The sequence below is a fragment of the Mus caroli genome, unplaced genomic scaffold, assembly GCF_978045245.1.
Source record: "Mus caroli unplaced genomic scaffold, Mus_caroli_1 scaffold_6, whole genome shotgun sequence".
In the NCBI taxonomy this organism is placed as follows: domain Eukaryota; kingdom Metazoa; phylum Chordata; class Mammalia; order Rodentia; family Muridae; genus Mus; species Mus caroli.
This window is the reverse complement of record NW_028227261.1, coordinates 28,443,514-28,458,030: the sequence shown is the minus strand read 5'-3', so window position 1 is coordinate 28,458,030 and position 14,517 is coordinate 28,443,514. Positions and strand designations below refer to the sequence as shown.

Here is a 14,517-nt window from a genome sequence, read left to right as displayed (position 1 = left end):
TGGGGCAGATGTAGCGCACGCCTTTATTCCCAGCACTTGGAGGCAGAAGCAGGCAGATCTCTTGAGTTCAAGGTCAACCTGGTCTACAGTTCCAGGACAGAAAAACTCTGTCTCAAAAAAGGAAAACCCAGAAGTGGTTTAGATCTTACATTTCTTCAGATCTGGGAATGTTTACACATACAGTGTGTAAACATCTGGGGCATGTGGCCAAACACAGTTCATTGTTTCATATACACTTTAAAGATTTATTTATTTATTTTATGTATATGAGTACACTGTAGCTGTACATACAGATGGTTGTGAGCCATCATGTTCCTGGGAATTGAACTCAGGACCTCTGCTCGCTCTAGCTCTGCTTGCTCCGGCTAATATAATAATGTATTTATTATTATATGTAAATACACTGTAGCTGTCTTCAGACACCCCAGAAGAGGGCGCCAGATCTCATCATGGATGGCTGTGAGCCACCATGTGGTTTCTGGGATTTGAACTCAGGACCTTCAGAAGAGCAGTGAGTGCTCTTAACCACTGAGCCATCTCTCCAGCCCCCAGAGGTGATTTTTGTAGAGAATTTTTAGTGTGTCTGCACCTTTAAAGGTTTTTTTTTTTCCTTAATTGCATGTCATGCATGTTTTGCCTACAAGTATGTATGTATACCACAAGCACATTTGATGCCCACAGAAATGAGAAGAGAATGTGGGAGGGTCCTCTAAAACTGGAGTCATGGATGGTATTGTGATCCACCCTGTGGGTGCTGGCGATTGAACCTGGGTCCTCTGCAAGAGCAATGAGTGCCCTTCTAAGCACGGAGCTGTCTCCCCAGCCTTCATGTGCCTGTGCATGACTGTGGTGTTTCATACCAGGTCCTATGTGGGATTTCTTGTGTTATCCCATCGATGCGCAGACTTTAGAGCATTTAGACCAGCCTTGCAGGTGAGAGATGCCCAGTCACACAGACAGACATGCAGGCAAAACACCAATGCACATAAAAGCTACAAAAGGGTTAGGGGTCCAATCACACCTCTAACTGGAGCTTGTATGTGTAACTCAGTCTTTAGGCTCAGGCTTTCCTGTGTGAACATTTTCAGTGGCTGATGTTTGGTTTATACCTCAGAGCATGAACAGACTAAGAGAATCAGAATAATGAGCACACTCTGCCTACACAGCCCATAAGCTAGAATAGAGTTCACGGCCAGAAGACCTGGGTCAGGCTGAATACAGCAGCAGACATTTGTGATTCCAGCATTCCATGGGGCTAAGCAGGAAGCCTGTGTGTTTGAGGGTAACCTAGGCTACATAGTGAGACCTGCCTGAGAGAGACCAGTTACCCTTCTCTGTCCTACGTTGTCTCATAAGAGTGTTGTGAGGCTCAAGACTGCTGGGAACGTACTTCTGTCTGCCATGCCGCCTCTTTAATACTCGGGTCCAGGCCTCTTCTCACCGGGCCTTGTTTACTTCTGCAGGTCGTACACCCTGGAGACCTAAAGAATTCTGTTGAAGTCGCCCTGAACAAGTTGCTGGACCCCATTAGAGAAAAGTTTAATACTCCAGCCCTGAAGAAGCTGGCCAGTGCTGCCTACCCGGGACCTTCAAAGCAGAGTAAGTTCAGCTTGGGGCCGCCTGAGGCTGCCTTTGCCTGACACTGTGAGCTGGTTACCTTCTCTTACACCAGCACTGCTAAGAGGCTAGTGTGGGAGGGGCCACGCCTAGAAGCCTGCCTCAGGTTCAGTGAACTTGTCTACAGTTGGTATTCACAATGGCCATCTGTTCATGGCAAAGCTCACCTTCACAGGCTCCAGGCTCCCATCTCTGCTTCGGTCTCATGAGTTAGCCATCCAGTTTCCCGTGACACTTAGGTACTGCCATAGATACTTCATGTGACCCTTCCAGAATAGACTCCGCAAATTCTGCCTGGATTTTATAAGTAGAAATATCCCGAGGTGGCCAGACCACTACAGGTCCTGCCCTCTGGCCTAATGATGAGAAAAGATGTGTGTGTGTGGGGGGGGGGGAATGAAATCCCTTCTGCAGGGTTGCTGAGCCCGTGTTAAAGTATGACTCAGTGGATAGGATCTGGGACTCTCTTCTAAGTCCTGCCTCTTCAGTATCCTCATCTGGTGCTGTCAGTACTGGCCTGCCATTGGGATGGGGCAAGTCTTGGGAGAGTCTGACTCCATGGAGTTCTTCTCATCCCCAGAGCCTCCTGCCAAAGGCCCTGCCAAGAACTCAGAACCAGAGGAAGTCATCCCATCCCGGCTGGATATTCGTGTGGGCAAAATCCTCAGCGTGGAGAAGGTAGTCACTCCTCACCACATCCCAAAGAGGCAGAGAAGGGTTAGGTTTGTATGTTTCCATCTGTAGGAAACCTAGCTGGAGGTGGGAAGTGCGTCCCTGGGGTCTAATTGCAGGCGGCCTCTGAACCTTGTACACAGCCAGGAACAGAGGGAACTTGGCCATCATGATGCCCAGCTAGGATGGACCAGCTTGCCTGGACCAGCTTTAGGTCTTTCCTTAGGTTGGCCTCTTACCCCTAGACAGTGGGGGTGTGGGTCTGTGGGGAGGAGGGGGCTTCCCTTTTGCAGACAGGTCATGTCTCCCAGTCATTGGCTGGGAGCCATTGTTCTAGGCCTTTCTCTCCCCTGACATTGATGTCTTGACATTCTATGGGCCTAAGCTTCCCACCACAGTCAACATTAGTCCAGTCCCAGCCACCAACAGTCCAGTCTTTAGTCTCCATTAGGAGATTTTCCACAGGCCACTAGGTTTATTTCTCAACTCTAGACCTTTGTGAAGTACATGTTCCTTCAAGACTTGTTCTCAAAGCCAATTGAGATAAGCACATGCCTGTGACTCTAGGATTGGGGAAGCTGAGGCATAAGGATCACAAGTTGTAGGCTAGCCTTGGCTAGATAGTGAGACCTTGTCCCAAAGATGAAAAGAGGCCAGGGCAGGGGAGCTCTGGGAACAGCAGGTGTCCCTGCAGAGACTACTCACCAGCATTTAATCCACTCCACTGTGGGCATCCCCTGTTTATCTATTTGTATTTTGGGGGTTTGGGAGGACTATGCATGCCATGTGTGTGCGATCTGGGGATCTAACTCAGGTGGTCAGGCTTGGTAGCAAGCACCTGTACCCACGGAGCCCTCTCTGGCCCTCTAACAAGAATCTCTTGCTGGCAGCACCCAGATGCAGATAGCCTGTATGTGGAGAAGATTGATGTGGGGGAAGCTGAACCCAGGACTGTGGTGAGCGGCCTCGTACAGTTTGTGCCCAAAGAAGAACTGCAGGACAGGCTGGTGGTGGTGCTGTGCAATCTGAAACCCCAGAAGATGAGAGGCGTGGACTCGCAGGGCATGCTACTGTGTGCTTCTGTGTGAGTGAGGATTTGGTGGGCCAGGGCCAGGGGAGGGCAAGAGACGGAGGATTGGTCTGCGGGATGTCTTTCTGTATGCCGCGTGCAAGCCCTGAGAAAACAGCTCCCTTCCTGATGATGCTAAAAGATGAGGCATAAAGGGGCCACTATACAAGTTCTGTGAGTGAGACATCTGCGTCCAGATAGACTGTTAAAGTAAAACTACATGGGTAGTCAGGTGAGGGGGCACATGCCTTTAGTCCCAGCACTTGGGAGGCACAGGCAGAGGCAGGTCTGGTCTACATAGTGAGTTCCAGAGTTACATAGGAAGGAAGACCCTGCCTTTAAAAAAAAAAAGCCGGGCAGTGGTGGCACATGCCTTTAGTCCAGCACTTGGGAGGCAGAGGCAGGTGGATTTCTGAGTTTGAGGCCAGCCTGGTCTACAGAGTGAGTTCCAGGACAACCAGGGCTATACAGAAAAACCCTGTCTCGAAAAAAAAGAAAAGAAAAGAGAATTGCCAGGCGGTGGTGGTACACACCTGTAATCCTAGAGCTTAGAAGCAGAGGCAGGATGAGTTTGAGGCCAGTCTGGTCTATAGGGCAAGTTCCAGGAGAGCCAGGGCAACAAAGAAATCCTGTCTTGGGGGAGGGGGGAAGAATTAATTACATAATTAAGGGTAAAATAAAAATTAGTGGATGCTGGGCTGGGCAGCACCCACCTTAATCATAACACACGGGAGACAAAGGGAGAGGGGGGTCTCTTTAATAAGCCTGGTTTGCATCTCAAGGTCCAGGCCAGGCTGAGCTACACAGTGAGAGCCTGTATCACCAGATACAAGGATGAAGCTCAGTTGGTGGGGCTCAGGCTTAGTTGGCATGAAGCAGGGTTGATCTCCAGCACCTCATAAATGTGAGCATGGTGATCCACACCACAGTCTAGCACTGGGTAAGAAGTAGCCTGAGAATCAGTTCAGCTACATAGTAAGTTCAAGTATAGCCTGGGTTACATGAGACTCTCCAAACACACAAACGTAACTGAAGATGTCTCATTACTAGAAAGAGGTGGAGCCAGGATGCAGGCATGTTGTAACTGTGGACAGAGTCCTTGCTGGAGACTTAGATGTAACTTCCCAGGAAAAGGAAAGCCCTGGTTATATGTTCAGGGATGTGGAAAGGTGATGGGGACCTTCTGGGCTACAGCGCTGAGGGTGTCCTAAATCCCTCTAGCATCCACAGCAGTTGGGAGGGAAATCCATAATCTTGCCTTTTCTTGTCTCTCCAGAGAAGGGGTGAGCCGCCAGGTTGAACCTCTGGACCCTCCTGCTGGCTCTGCTCCTGGTGAACGAGTATTCGTACAGGGCTATGAGAAGGGCCAGCCAGATGAGGAGCTCAAACCCAAGAAGAAAGTCTTTGAGAAGCTGCAGGTAAAATGCTAGTGCCCTCTTGTTGGAAAAATCCTCCTCCTCCTCCTCCTTCCTTTTCCTCTGCTTCTTCTTCCTCCCCGCCCCACCCCCTACCAGGCAACCTCCTCTCAAACCTCCAGTGCCACCTTACTCCCTCCACTGCCCAGTCACTGGCTCTAGTCTTACTGACAGTTACATTGGGGAGAAGGGTCACATGGTTCACCTGAGTGCGTGTGAGCATCCTCTCAAGGGCGACCCACACCTTGAGAAACCAGTGTTAGCTATAGGACTAACCCACTGTAGTCCTCCTCTGCCCAGGCTGCCCCAGTGTGCTGTCCCTCCTTGCCCAGGCTGCCCCAGTGTGTAGTCCTCCTCTGCCCAGGCTGCCCCAGTGTGCTGTCCCTCCTTGCCCAGGCTGCCCCAGTGTGTAATCCTCCTCTGCCCAGGCTGCCCCAGTGTGCTGTCCCTCCTTGCCCAGGCTGCCCCAGGGTGCTGTCCCTCCTTGCCCAGGCTGCCCCGGGCAGTGTGCTGTTATTGAAATCAGCAGCTGCGTCTTCCCCTCTCTCCTGCATCTGACCCCTCTGCCCTCATTCAGATCTGAGTGTGAGGAGCTTAGTCTCAGGACCCTACTCATGCTGAGTACTGACGTGAAGCACTGAGGTGGTGTCCATTTGATCCAGTGTGAGAGAGCAGCAGACGGGATGTTATCCATATCTTACCTGGCAAGATGCCTGCTAAGACACTCAGGGTCACCAGAAATCATGGAGCCAAGGGCGGTGTGGCAAAGGGCTCAGGTTTTGGCCCTCCATCCCACAGCACACAAATGAAGAAAGGAAGCAGACCCTATTACCCACCTTGAACTTAGAACACGCACCAATGCACACACAGGTGGTCCTGGACTCGCCTACTCATGTGTCAGGCCCTGTCCTACATGCCTAGATTGCATCCAATATAGCACATTTGCTCTCTCCATGGAACAGCCACCATAGAAACTGTCTTAAATACAGGGCCAAAAATGAGACTATCCATAGTCCTGCTGGGTGTGTTGGTGCCTACATTGTAATTCCAGTACTTAGAGACAGACTGACTTATATAAGGAGGTCTAGGCCAGCCTGGGCTACACAATGACCTGTCTCAAAGCTGCTAGACAAATCCGCAAGTGTTTCCTTCTGGTCTTTTGCTGGATCAAGGGGCATTCATGTTCATCTGCTTCTTATGCTTGAAGCCGTCTCCTCACACAGCGGCAGGGATCATATTCATGGTGCGCTGTACTCACTGTTAGTCTGCTGCAGGCAGCCTGGGGGACACTCAGCAGCAGGACACCCAGCATAGGTATTAAGCAAGGCTATAGGTTTGATCTGTAGCATTTCAGTGCACACCCTGGTACTGCGCTGGGTATCAGTGATCCAGAGGTCTTTGTCCTCCTTACTCATGGATATAAATGTGCTTATCAGAAGGTAAGAACACAGAAGCCTTTGGGAACTGTGCTGAGAAGCCGGGCCCAGGTGTGATGGTGCACACCTTTAATCCAGTACTCAGGAGCATGGGCAGGCAGAGCTCTGTGAGTTTTGAGACTAGTCTGGTCTACATAGCAAGTTCCAGGACAAATGGAAAAGTTGGGCCAGCTTATTCTAATAATGTAAGAATGTTGTATCCCACCATCATGCCTTTATTTTATTTATTTTTTTGTCTGTTTTGTTCAGGCCGACTTTAAAATTTCTGAGGAGTGCATCGCACAGTGGAAGCAAACCAACTTCATGACCAAGCTGGGATTCATCTCCTGTAAATCACTAAAAGGGGGTAACATCAGCTAGCCAGCTCTGTGCTCTCCCACCATCCCGTCTGCTGGCTCGACTTGTTGCGTCTCTCACCCGCTCCCACCAGGTCTGAACTGCTGACAAGGGGCAGGATTTGGAAAGGGACAGCTCACCTTCCTACTGTGTGGGATCACCCAGCCTGGCTGAAAGGAAACGGAGTGCCTGGGCTAAGGAGATGCTGCCCAGCGGCAGACTGGCCCTACCTTCTTCCCTTGGCAGCTGACTTGAGAAATCTGGTTTCAATAGAACCCACAGAAAAAAGTTTATTCCATGGTCCCTGTAATTGGAAAAACACTGGTTCCCAAGTTTCCATGGGGTTTTCCCTGCAGCTGTACTAGCTGAGATCGAGTGCCTGGTCTGGGCTAATTACAGCTTCTCCCCGTCAGGAAATTGTGGGATTTGAAAAGAAGGGAAAAGAGAGCCTAGAGATCTCCCAAGCTCTCCAGGGCTGGCAGCATTCTCCAGGCTTGCCAAACCTGAGGCTTGGCACCAGAGGCAGGACTTGCCCTGGCTCTCTTGGGGTTCCCTTGATCTGGCCAGATTGGACATTCCCTAAACAAGCCAGCTGTTAGCAGCAGGATGGAGATGGACTGAAACTGTGGGACTTTCTTCAGAATGTGAGATACTCCATAAGGCATCTCAAGCAAATCCCTAACCGCCACTGTCAAGTTCAAATAAAGTGTCTGAAAAGGCTTTCTGGACGGAGTCTCGTGAACTACATCATCTCAGGAGACAGCGTGAGTGCAGGGCAGCTGCTACGCTTACCTAACCTGGGATCACTGACTTTAGCCACACATTGGGATGAGACAGGCAGGGACAAGTTAATGGACATCCTGAGTGTCCCCTTGGCTTGGGTCAGTAAGCAGGACACCATCTCATGTGGGCCAGAGCACTGGCCTGCCTACCACAGCCAGGTCCTTCTGTGGTTCATTAGCCTGGGCATTAGGTTCATGCTAGCATGAGGTGTGCATTCCTCAAACCTTGTTACCACGTATTACCAGGTATCACCTGCTGCTGATGTCTGGAAAACAGCAGTCACAGCCAAGTTTCAATCATTTAATTAATACCTTTTAATGAAACACAGCTTTGTCATGTGTCTCACTCAAGCTTCAGAGGAGGAGGCATAGGGAAAGGATTGTTTATAGAGACATATCAAAGACTCAAAGTAAGGAAATATAGATATATATTTCTCTCTTCTAATATTTTTATGCAAATTAAAAATCAGAGGCTTTTGGTCTCTCCATTTGCACAAGGTCAAGCTCATTTACCCCAGAGGACAGAGATGTCTCTTGTAGACTCTCCTTCCTTCTTTGTACTGTGGCCCACCCGGTGGGGAAACACAGAGAAGAACCCAAGCCAGGGCAAGAGCTCCAGCGACCCAGGAGAGGGGAAGCCAAGGCGGCTGCCTCCCCGTCCCCGAGGGCTTCCGACCAGCCCTGCATCCTGGGGCAGAAAAGGACTTAATTTGATTGTCCTCCCTCCCAGCAGCCATGGAGCCTACAGGAACTCCAGCTCACCTCGAGGTGGTACAAGTCATGAGATTCTAGGAAGAGAAAGCAGAGGCTGCTCTCTGGGGATAGCCACCGGCCTGCTGGAAAGATCACGGCTTATCCCCTCTTCTAGAGAAGAGCCTGGGGTAGTAACATAAGCCTTTGGCTCCCCATCTTGGCCACAAACCCACAGCTCCCTCCACCTGGCAGAAAGGTAGCTGCAGAAAGGACATGCACCGAAGAGTGGAGACAGGTCAGAGAAAGAATCTGAGGAATAGGCCTGGGCCCACTGCCCAGGAAGGAAGTCCCTGCCAGACCCTCCCCACACCTTGGCAGTATTTTCTGCCAAGCCGAAATGGACACATCCCATGAGCTCCTGGCTCTGAGGCTGTGCCCATCCACCCAAGCACAATCAAGTGTCACAGGACAGGTACCCAACATGCCAACATCCAGATGGCTCCCTAGTCTGGTTTTTGGTTTCTTAGTATAGTGCCCACAGGCCTCCTCTGGCTTCTCTCTCCTCACCATGAGTCCCCTAGAAGGAGCACCTGACAGAACTGGAAGGCAGGAGAGTGGTTGGTGGTGAGTTGAGGCACAGGAAGGCTAGCCTCGACTGCACCTTTTGTGCTTTGGAATTCCACAGCCCCACTCCTGCCAGCAGCCTGGGGAGCCTATGGGCATGAGACTTGCCCATCTCCGAGAACTAAGGAAAGGAGTGGACTGGATTGGCAGAGTGGACAGACTGGTCCCAGCTGGGGGCTGGCTACCAAGCACTGGCGCTACCACTGTGTAAACAGGCTCTTGGAATATTGTTTCCTGAGCCCTGGAGGATGGACATGTAGCCACTTTGCAAAGTGCTTTGATTCTGGATTACAATAAACATGATTCCAGACATGAAACAAAATAAACAACGTATTCTGCTCCCCTCCCACCACTGTGGCCTTGGGGGCCGGGGTGGGGGGGCACAGCCACCCCCTCCCACCAGCTACCTTCTTCAAGTGGAGGCTAAGGCCGAGGCTGAAGGGCTGCTGGAGGTGAATCCTTTCAGGCAAAGGCATGAGGGGAGGGGTAATTTGGAGGATGGGCAACACCAGGCTTGCATAAACATGGAGGCTGTGGAGATTAAGGCCGCAGGCATCCTGTCTTAGGTTGTGTCTGCCAAATCCTCTGTTCCTTGGAGCTGCTCGGGTCCCTGAGAGACTGTATCCCTGGGATGGGTCAGCAGGGCCAGTTGAGTGATGACGGTCAGACCAGTTTCTTCTGTGGATCTGTGAGGAAAGGACATTGGTTCAGCAAGCCTTCCAGCTAGGGTCTGACAAAACCCCCAAAACGTGCCTCACCCAACCTTCCTATATCCTGTCCCTTCACTGACACTAGGCTAGACACTTATAGACAGCCGGTATCGTGGGTGTCTCCGCCCCATTTTAAACCTAACTGAAATAGGAGATAATGTGACAAAACTGAAATTTACTCCGGGCGGCTGCCAGAGCACGTGTCCCAACTATCCCTCCCAGCTCAGACTGCTATCAGTAGTTTAAAGTTTTGTAGATCCAAGAGCATGCCCACCTATGGTGGGCCCTTAGAGAACGGATTTTGCACCAGTGCCTACAGTACCTGAACCAGGGGGGGCCATCTTCTCTGTAGCAGCCAGCTGCACACCTCCATTCTCCGCCAGCTCCCCGTTAGTCCTGTCCTCAGCGTGAGGGAGCCCATTGGTGGATGGAGCAGTAAGAGACTCTGCCCTGGGAAGACTGGGGGACGGAGGAGGGACTCCCACTGAGGGTTTGCGGGCCACTGGTGGGGGAGCCTTGGAAGGCTTCTTCTGGGCCTGGGGAGGTGGCCGCTGCTCTGAAATGCTCCGAAGTTCAGCCACCAGATTCCGCTGGAGGTCAGCCTGGGCCTCGGGGGACACGGGCCTCTCAAGCTGCAGTTTTTTGGTGCCCTTGGAGAAGATGAAACTGGCCTTTGAGGCAGGAGACTGTGGCGACCGTGGCTCTGCCTCTGGTATTCCAGTGGGCAGAGCACTTGCAGGACTTTCACTGGCAGCCAGGCTGGAGGCCTTGAGTCGGACGGCAGCATGGAGCCCAGAGGAGGGAGCAGTCACTGGGCTGGCGCGCCCAGACAGGGCTCTTCGCAGAGGCTTCTGAGGGGCCGATGAACCCGGAGAAGGGTTTGGAATCCCTGTGGAAGCACCCACAGAGCGAAGCCGGACCATCTGCAGGAGCGAGGGTGTGACCAGAGGTGTGCCAGCATCCTCCCTGGGAGCCCCGCTGTTCTTGCCCACTGAGTCTTTCTGTGGGAGCCTGGCCAGAGGTTCTGACCCAGAACTAGCTGGAGGAGGTGGAGCTGGTGGAGGAGACTGGGACAAGCTAGCAGCTGGGGGGACGGCAGCCTCAGAGCTGCAGGACTCCAGAGGGCCAAGCTCAGGGCCTGCATTGAAGAAGACCTCCTCAGGAGGGGGGAAGTCAGCCATCGACAGGTCCTGTTCCTCAGGTGCAGGTGGTGGTGGTGGTGGCCAGCTGGGATCTGGAAGGATCTCCACAGCAGCTTCCGGAGGAGGTGGGACTTCCTCCAGCACCTCTTGCTTCTTAGTAGGTGGTGGGGGTGGATGGTAAGATGGGGGTGGGGATGGTGGTGGTGACTCATCTTTGGAGGCAACAGGAGACTCCTGGGCTGGAGTCAAGGTTGTCTGGGGCATGGAAGGAGATGCAGGACTGGTGTCGATGACGGACACTGGCCCAGGAGCCACAGCAGGGGCAGCAAGAACAGGAGCAGCTTGGTTCGAGCTCTTGGACTTGGAAGGTGGTGGAGAGAAAGGAGCAGGCACCTTGGGATGAGGAGGTATGACGAACCTGTCACTCAAGGGGGTAGACATTTGTGGGCCAGAGCGGTCTAAAGGAGTAGGGTCTGAAGAAGAGGAACACAGAGATGTAAGGGAAGAGGATACGGAGGCCCCAGGAGATCTAAGGGATGTCACTCGATCTGGTTTGGGGGGCTGAGCCTTGCCTGGAGAAGCAGGGGCAACTGCCAGACCCTTGGGAGGGAGAGTTGGGGTACCGCTCTGGCTTGAGTAGCCACTTGAAGGTGAAAGTGTCCGTTCTGGGGAACGTGGGGGCCGCCTGGAGCCACCTGGGGACAAGCCAGAGCCCCAGGTGCCCGCTGAGCTGGGTGGACAAGATACTGGCCCCACCCCTGAAGAGCCACCTGCGGTGGGCGGGCGAGGCAGCTGTGGCTGCTGCTTTCGCTCAGGTTTGGGCGGCAACCCCAAGGGCCCATCAGGCACTGCCGAGCCGCGCTGATGGAGGGAGTAGGTCCGGCGGGGAGGCGGGGGAGGCCGTTTCATCTTACGCAGGGACACACTCCTGCCAGACAGCTGCCCACTGCTTCGGATGCTGGCTGTGTCTGAGGCCTCCGCAGTGCTACCCCCGCTGGGGGAGCCCCGCCCACTACCGCCTGGAGGAGGGGGCGCCACATTATTGCTAGCTATAGAGCCTTCTGCCTGGCCCTCAGAGCCCCCCTTGGAGGAGAGAGTGGACCCATCAGACACAATGGTCTCGGAGGACTGAGAGTGGCTCCAGTTGTCACTGGACGAGGAAGCGTTGCGGCTGCGGGGCCGTGGACTGGAAGCCGAGGAGAAGCGGCCCAGGGAGCGAACCGAAGCTGGGCTGGCAGACAGCAGGCTGCATCGGCTCAGAGTGCGCAGGCTGCTGCGGCCCAGGGCCACCACATCCACGGTGGGCGGCAGCACAGCGTGCGGGATCAGTTTCGACAAGTAGGTGGCCTGGGGTGAAATTGACATGGCTGGGCTCAGTGGCTCTGGAGATCCTGCTCCTCCTGTCAATCCAGGCACTGCGAGAGACATTGGCCTCGTCAGTGGCGGTGGCCGGGCTCCCGTGGATCGGCCAACAAGTGTGTCATCGTGGTAAACACGGTCAATGTGGCGCTGGATGACAGCCTCTGCATCCGTGCCGGCCTCTGTTTCCGCCTCCAGAGCCTGCAGGGACACTCGGACTCCTGTCCCTAAGGCCAGACCCGCTGGGCGACCATCCACCGTGGGGATGCGGACAGCGTCCCGTGAACCAGGAGGCTGTGGAGTGCCCGGTGCCTCACGGTTGTTCCGCAGGCCTGAAACAGACATGGAGATGGGGTCAGCAGAGGGGCTTGGCCAGGTTCCCCGGCGTCCACCACCACTGCTCACCGACCAAGGCTCACCGAGCTCCTTCTGCACATGCTGAGGCAGCCCCAGCACCGTACTCCTTCGCTCCCTCCGTCGCCTTCCTGACTTCCCAGATTTGGGAAATGAGTCATGGGGTCTGAAGGTGGAGCCTAAGGAGTCAGTCCAGGGGGAGAAAACCCGTTAGAGCAGAAGGCCTCTGAGTACTCTAGAGACATGGCTCAGTACTAATAAAGTACTCGCGCCTGCTCTCTTTAAGACTCCTGAAAATCCCCTCACTGATTCAACAATGACCTTTAGCAAGCGGTTCTTACTACTTAGTGAGCAAACTGTATCCTCATGTTAAATGGCTGATACTCATTCCAATGATGTAAATATTCTTAATCTCCTGACTTTCTTGGGGCAAGGTGTTAGACATGCCTTCCCTAGGCCCTCCGAGGCAGTCCCTAGCCAATCCTTTGGCTTTTGTTTTGTTTTGAGATAGGGATATCATACAATCCAGGTCAGCCTGTAACCTACTATGGAACTGAGGAAGACTGAATTTCTGATCTTCCTACCTCTATTTCCCAAGTGCTAGGATTCCAGGTGTGTACCACCACACTGTTGCATATAGTGCAAGGGACTGGACACAGGCTTTCCTGCTTGCGAGAGCAAGCATGATACCAACTAAGCTATATTGAAAGTCAATCACTTTAGCTTTTATAGAACATCAGTAGACACTTGAAGAAGTAAAGGGTTTAGACTCCTGGTCACGCTGCAGCTAAGTTACCACAAGTCAGGGTTCCCAAACCCTTCACGATCTTGCTTTGGGTCAGTGTCCACCATGAACCTCCAAGAAGATAAAGGGTACTGTCTGGTAAATTCACTGAATCACATAGCCTGGGATTAGGAGGAAAAGGGGAAGCCACAGATACTAGGACATAAAGCGATGTGATGGGGACTGTCCTAGAAAGCCCAGCAGATGACAACACACCTCTGCGCTGGATCATCTCTGAGCGGATGGAGAGCGCATCCTCCGCGGTGGAGCTCTCTGTCAAGTATGACTTCTGGCTGCAGATGGAGATGGTGTCTTCATCCGGCCCCGTCCGGGAGGACTGTTGGTGGGGATAAGAGCAGCTTGGATGAGCTACTCTGGGCTCCCGCTGGATTCCCCCAGCATCAGCCAGCACTGAGCAGGTACCAGATGGAGCAAGCCTGGACTAGCTGTCAGAAATCATTTCATCTACCTCTTCAACATACAGAAGAAACTAGTCCAGAAAGGCCCAAAGCCATGCATGCCAGAGACTAAGTCAGAAGGGAAGAGCAAGGCGGAGCTGGGACAGGGCTCACCTGGATGCTCTGGGTGTCTCCATGGTCCCAGCCACCCTTGCTCAGCTTCTGTCTTTCTGGAAGACACCAGAAGGGTCTGTTGGCCAAGCCCCTGACCCAGGAGCTGGGAACAGCACTCTAACAGGGCAGGACTTACCTTGGTGCTGTAGGGAGCGGAGCCCCTCCTGGGCCTGTGTGTGCAGCTCTTCCAGATGAGGAGGTCTCCCGCTGGGGAAGAAAACGTTGTCCTGAAGTTCATCTCCTACAGATCCTGGCCCCTGGCTGGGCCCTGCGCCCTGATGGTTGTCACTCTCGGCCTTAGCAGAGCCTGATGGGGCAGAGAAGAAAGTGAGGCCCAAAGGCATGTGGGCGCTGGAGACTCACAGCACAGCCACACAGGCATACAGAGCACATCCCTTTGATGTCTACCTCTGCCATACCGCCTAGACACATACTTATCCCATGTACACACACGAACTACACCGGAGGGCACATATATCTGAATCATCACATCACATAATAGGACCACACAAGGTCAACACACAGGCCCTTTACATCCACGAGGCATTTACAGGCTTCAGCAGTGCATACACACAAACAATACCAAGTGTATACCGGCAAACGTGGCTCCACCAGCTTCCACAGATCCACCTGACACCGTGCTGCAGACACCCTAAGCACACTTAAAACTGCACCTACGGGTCACTCAGGGTTCCACACAGACATCCCCGAATAGATGCAGAGCCCACGGCAAATCCATCTCTTGTCTCGAGACCTGACGCTTCACTTTAATGGAAAACAAACCACCTTCTCTAAATAGCCCCTTGGCCCGAGTCCAAGAAGATGCCATGAAAACCCAGAGCTGTCAGTCACAGTCAGATTCCCAGAAAGCCCTAAGGGAGGAATAGGCCAGGGACACCTACTTACTCATATGGCTACTCTCTAGAAGATCCGCAGGGACAGGGAGAAGAGG

At 53.1% G+C, this 14,517-nt stretch overlaps 2 protein-coding genes across 4 annotated transcripts in view; one reads left to right on the top strand and one right to left on the bottom strand.

The window, feature by feature from the left end:
* The window catches only part of Yars1 (tyrosyl-tRNA synthetase 1), a 29,810-nt gene extending 22,545 nt beyond the window's left edge, over positions 1-7,265 (top strand). Inside the window, exons 9-13 of the mRNA XM_021159392.2 lie at positions 1,464-1,599; positions 2,198-2,295; positions 3,180-3,373; positions 4,635-4,776; positions 6,459-7,265. Of these exons, the coding sequence (XP_021015051.1) occupies positions 1,464-1,599; positions 2,198-2,295; positions 3,180-3,373; positions 4,635-4,776; positions 6,459-6,569 (681 nt within the window). The 3' untranslated portion in view covers positions 6,570-7,265. The remainder of the gene's footprint in view (positions 1-1,463; positions 1,600-2,197; positions 2,296-3,179; positions 3,374-4,634; positions 4,777-6,458) is intronic.
* A 349-nt stretch (positions 7,266-7,614) lies between these two features.
* The window catches only part of Nhsl3 (NHS like 3), a 30,046-nt gene continuing 23,143 nt past the window's right edge, over positions 7,615-14,517 (bottom strand). For all 3 annotated transcript variants that reach the window (XM_021161239.3, XM_029476097.2, XM_029476098.2), the window contains exons 2-7: positions 13,702-13,872; positions 13,566-13,621; positions 13,210-13,330; positions 12,275-12,388; positions 9,677-12,187; positions 7,615-9,330 (exon numbers count right to left, since the gene is read on the bottom strand). In XM_021161239.3, coding sequence (XP_021016898.1) covers positions 9,308-9,330; positions 9,677-12,187; positions 12,275-12,388; positions 13,210-13,330; positions 13,566-13,621; positions 13,702-13,872 — 2,996 coding nt within the window. In that variant the 3' untranslated portion in view covers positions 7,615-9,307. The remainder of the gene's footprint in view (positions 9,331-9,676; positions 12,188-12,274; positions 12,389-13,209; positions 13,331-13,565; positions 13,622-13,701; positions 13,873-14,517) is intronic.